This window comes from Capsicum annuum, chromosome 7 (assembly GCF_002878395.1).
Source record: "Capsicum annuum cultivar UCD-10X-F1 chromosome 7, UCD10Xv1.1, whole genome shotgun sequence".
Lineage (NCBI taxonomy): Eukaryota > Viridiplantae > Streptophyta > Magnoliopsida > Solanales > Solanaceae > Capsicum > Capsicum annuum.
In genome coordinates, this window is record NC_061117.1 from 155,771 (window position 1) to 160,972 (window position 5,202).

Here is a 5,202-nt window from a genome sequence, read left to right on the forward strand (position 1 = left end):
GGTGAATGAGAATCCTTGATCCGTGAAAATTAGCCAGAGAGGTGAATTAATGTATGAGAGAGTATACGGGTTGCGAAATCTACGATAGAATTTCAATCTTAGTAGTTTAATTAATCCTACGCAATATCAACATTCAAATAGTGATCTTACGTTAATTAGGTCTTACTTGGACACATTTTGTCCATTTTCGTCACATTTGAAGTTTATCTCCCGTAATGATTCGTGACAAAAATTGATCAAATGAACATAATATACATTGCACACATACAGATTGCATACGGTTTTTTTATTAAAACACACATAAAATTGATACAAGATACATAAAAGATTGATGTGTCACAACTTATTTAATGTGTCAAATGGCTACTACTGGCCAAGAACACAACATTATAAGTTATCCTTTTAAGAAAGCCAACAGTTTATTGAGTTTTGTGTGAGCCAACACTTTATTGAATTTTGTGTGAGACAAAATTCATAACCAAACTTAATTACTCGTTGAGAAACTTTTCTTCAAGCAATTGCATAGTTTTAGCATCCTGAAGCATAATAGTTCCAGCATCATTAGGAATGTTGTCGAGTACACATGTCCAAGTGCATAGGCACTTCCTTTGGATTTTGCTACAATAACCATCTTCAAAGTTCTCCATCTCGACACAAACTTTTCTACATGAAGTGTCTGACCAACATACTCCAATGTAACGTCTGGGTGGTGTTGTGCAAATGTCACCTTGCACCCCTACAATCATTCACAAGTTGTTACAAATGTTAGAAAAGAACCAAATATATACATACAAGTTTCGACTAATGCAAACACAATTTTAAGCCTTTGTGTCTATTTAGTTACATGTTTTTATTTTGTTTTCATAATAGACCTAGGATCCTAGCCCCATTCTTTCTTCTTTGTTTTTTTTTTTAAATAAAAAATAAAATAAAGACTTGTGTAATTGAATAATTATAACAGGAAATAAAGTAATTTTCTGATTAAAATTATTAGAGTAATACTACACATTATATTATTTGAAGTTTTAGAAAATAAAAGATGAAGACAAACCATAGGCAGCAAAGAGTGTCATTGCCAAGACAAGAAATGCCATGAAGTAAATGGAACGAGCCATACTCCCTTTGAATGAGTTAAAAATATTGCAAATATTGTTTTAATATTAAGAAAGATTGCGATTGAGTTGCGAATGAACAGTAGCACAATGGAGGTATTTATAGGCAATGAAATAAGGATAAAACCAAAAGTGATAAAATTTAGTAGGGCCAATAAATATGTGAAGCAATGGTGGTGGGTAAATTTAAATGCTTGTATATTGGAAATACAACAAACATGGCTGATAATGATTGACGTAATGATTCTATCAATTCGATTTAATTCAATCTTACAAATTAATATATATATTTTTTTATTTTTTAAAACATTCTTGTCTGTTGTAGTTTAATATCAACCCTACTTTCTTCCTGAATATATAGATGGTCCTACATATACAACCTTAATTATTGCCAAATGACTAGAATCACATGTTAATGGTCCTACATATAACAATAATAATATTGAAAAAATATTCTAAAGCTATTGAGAGAATAAATCCCATCTTAAAGAAAACTCTCTAAAAGAATACATTTAGAATATTATTATGTTGTATATGTGGAGAAATAATTTTTTATTTTTTAATGATAGAAGTTTTTTCTTCTCAAGAAAGATAGTTATGAAAAAGTCTTTTTCTATCAAATAAATATTTTTCATAAAAAAAAGTAAAAAATCTTTTAAAATAAATCACAGTTATATATGATGTAAAATCCAAGTAAGGTACAACATAACAAGGTACAATAACCCCTAGCAAAATCTTGTTGGTGTAAGTTTATCCATATAGATCTATGGGTACACTGATCTTCGTGTGAGATTTCTTTCGTCATTTTCTTTATACTCAATTTCTACTCATCAACTTGAAAAGAAGCCTCTCTTAAGTTCAAGAGTTTTCAAGAGTTTAGAAAGGCTCTTATCATGGGAAGGAGCTCAAACATCCTTAGAAGGATATAAGCTAGAATGATCTTATGTACGGGTCTCGGTCATTATGTAGATTTGATCTAGAGAAAATAGCGCAGTGAGTTGTTAGAATGAATGAGGTCGCCACTTCGCCCTATGGAAACTAACCTTAGTGTCCATGTCGCGGGAAAGAAGCTTTTTGAATCAATAAAGAAAGCCTATTGAATTAGCTTTTGGAAATAAAAGGGGAAGGAGAATATGCCAATGAACTTGTTGCAGGGGACAAAGCTGGGGATGGCAAGGTTCTTTATCAATGATGTGGCATTACTGCAGTTGTATGTACTTGCATTTCGTTTATGCTTTTAGCAATGCTTTGATGACATAGAATCAATAGTTGACACGCATAAAACAGAATAGAAAGAACGGCTCTTTAAACGACTCCGGTACTATCTCATCCGCTGTTCTAGCTTATGTATGGCCGTGCCTAAGGACATATCGTTTGAAGTAGATTCTTCTTTTGATCAATTCCCAGACTCTTTTTTGAGATTTTTCCAAAGCATAGGGCTTTCTGGATGTAGATGATGATATCTATAGAGATGGATCTTCTATATACCGTAGAATGAAGTAGCACATGGGTGGATCTATATATATCTATATGAATCCAAATCTCACTACAAGAAATCTGGTTTTTAGTGGCGAAAAAAGTTGCCATTAAAGGATGAAATGTCGCCACTAAAGACTTTTGGCAGTGACAAATATGGCGTTGGTAGTACTTCCGAAACTAAAGGTTATTTGCAACGACAAAGTAAGGTCGCCAAAATAGAAAAGTATTTGTAACGAGTTTTATCGCCACAAAAGGTAGACAATTTCGCTGCAAATTGTATTTTGACAAAACACATATTGGTTAGGTCGCCACTGATATACAAGAATTAGCAGCAACTTTACCGTTGCAAAATCACCATCATCTGCGATGACATATTTCTCGCCACAAAATCTCAATCATCTGTAACGACTTATTTCTTGCCACAAAAACCTATCTATTATCCGGGATGACTTATTACTCGCCACAAAATCACCATTATTTGTGATGACTCATTTCTTGCCACAAAACCCTTGCTATTAACTGTGATGACTTATTTCTCGTCACAAAATCACCATCATCAATGACAACTTTTTTCTCGCCGCAAAAAACTTTCTATTAGCAGCAACCTTTGTCGCCACAAAATTAGTATCACTAGTGACCACATATTTATATTAGTAGCAACCCATGTCGCTCCTATATCTTTAAATATTAGTGGCGACTATTATATCTTATTGCTAAAAATAAACTTATAATAGCAAAATTCATTGCCACATATCTACTTAATCATTAGTGGCAAGTCTCATTTTGCCACTAGATTAAATTTTGTGCTCAAATAAAAATATTGTTTTCATCAACCAAAGAATTGAATTTATTCAATACCTACATTAGACAAAATTGACAACAAATTTAAGAACTACATATAATATTAGCTATTAAAAGTATCCCATAGCATTTTACAAAATCATCCTCCGACTAAATATTACAAGTACTTCACTTACTAAGAAATCAACGATACATACATTAATAATGATATATATAGTACTTCAGTTTTATCATATTCATACATATGATAAAAAATCTAACATGGATTCTACGCCTTCATGCTGCTCCTTAGTTAACCCATTGTTTAAGAACGCTCCTGCCATTAAAACACACTAAGTCACTTTATGATTATAGAAAAAAAAATGCATACATATATATACTGAATGAACTAAAAGGAAGTGGTGAAGATTTCATAAACGAGGTGGGAAGTTCTCTCCTAAAATGATTAATGCCAACTACACTCCTGAAAAGATTAAAGTGTACGTAAATCTTGTAAATTTTTTAGACCAAAAAATGATACTTCCAATATAATATCTCAATAGATCAATTTTCAATTTAATATCTCAATAGATTGTAAACTTTTTAGACCAGAAAATGGTACTTCCAAATTCAAACAAACCTGTAGCTAGCAATTAGTCAGTACATTCCAATTCTGACAAACCTGCTGCTCTTCCCTACACAACACTATACACCCTAGCTCTTAGTGGTCAGACCAATTTGACCCATCAAATCCAAAGGAAAACAAGTTCATGATATACTTTTTCAATAGGTTCTATAACCTATACATCTTAACAAGAAAATGATATAGTCTTTCAACAGGTTCTATAACCTATACATCTTAACAAGAAAATCCTATACCTTCTGCATATTTATTTTTTCCAATTTGATCTTTTCCTATGCAAATCTCAAGATTTAAGAAACCAACATGTCATGGTTGCAGACAATGTTTGCAAATGAATGCTATACCAGGTCACTCCCAAGACACGAGTAAGATTTTTCCACACAGTTATGTAGATTTTTCAGAAAGCAGCATTCATTAGCACAACCTATTTTAAAGTGATTTATGAAGATCACATCACTTGTTATCCTCATTGACAAGTTAATACAGATTTTATCCAGAAAAAGCATTTTCAACCATACAAAAACACCATAACTAGTCAACCGAACACACATCACAATTTAGTGAAGCTCACAGACCATGGAAGATGATTTCCAAAGAGAATATGATAAAGTAATAACAAACAGAAACTTATCACAAATGAATGTTCTGGACAAACTAAAAAATGAAGTATACAATATGATTTTGAAATATTATAGTTTCCTATATGCAGGTGCAGGGGAAAAAGAATCAAACATGCATTCATTAACATTTTGAAGAGTACGATCAATTTAGTGTAGTGATTAGGCTAGCAGTACAGGGATGACTGAAAAAAATACTGGTATGACAATTATAGTGTAGTGAATGAGGATATCAGCGATGTAGTTAGAGTTGCACCGGAATGCATAGAAGTTCTAGTCTCAGAGATCGTGCCCCCAACCTTTGAACCAAATGTAACTGCCTCAACCTCTACCAAAGCCAGAGTCATGATCTATAGACCCTATAAAAAATGATCAGCAAGTTCGAGTTTGAGGGGCCGTCAATGTATTCGGTCATAGCAAAAAGACTTAAGGCTCAGATAAATGATTAACTCAGGCAATGAGTTCTTTGACACTGCCATGACTGCAAACCCGAGAATACGGGCTGCCCCTCCAAGATACAGTCCTGAAACAACAATGCTAGGTTCCAGATTCTCAATAACAATCAATCATC

At 32.9% G+C, this 5,202-nt stretch overlaps 1 protein-coding gene across 1 annotated transcript; it reads right to left on the reverse strand.

Annotated features, from left to right (window-relative positions):
• Positions 1 to 269: 269 nt before the first annotated feature.
• On the reverse strand, positions 270 to 1,185 carry LOC107852219 (flower-specific defensin-like). The gene is made up of 2 exons (XM_016697272.2): positions 1,052 to 1,185; positions 270 to 736 (listed from the first exon to the last, which is right to left on the reverse strand). Exons 1-2 carry the CDS (start codon positions 1,113 to 1,115, stop codon positions 489 to 491), a joined length of 312 nt encoding a protein of 103 aa, XP_016552758.1. The 5' UTR covers positions 1,116 to 1,185; the 3' UTR covers positions 270 to 488.
• Positions 1,186 to 5,202: the final 4,017 nt, after the last annotated feature.

Bases quoted from the DNA above. Each gene is read 5' to 3' on its own strand.
- LOC107852219 (XM_016697272.2), bottom strand. From the start codon at position 1,115: ATGGCTCGTTCCATTTACTTCATGGCATTTCTTGTCTTGGCAATGACA. The intron at 737-1,051 runs GTTTGTCTTCAT...GAATGATTGTAG, and splicing joins GACACTCTTTGCTGCCTATG to GGGTGCAAGGTGACATTTGC.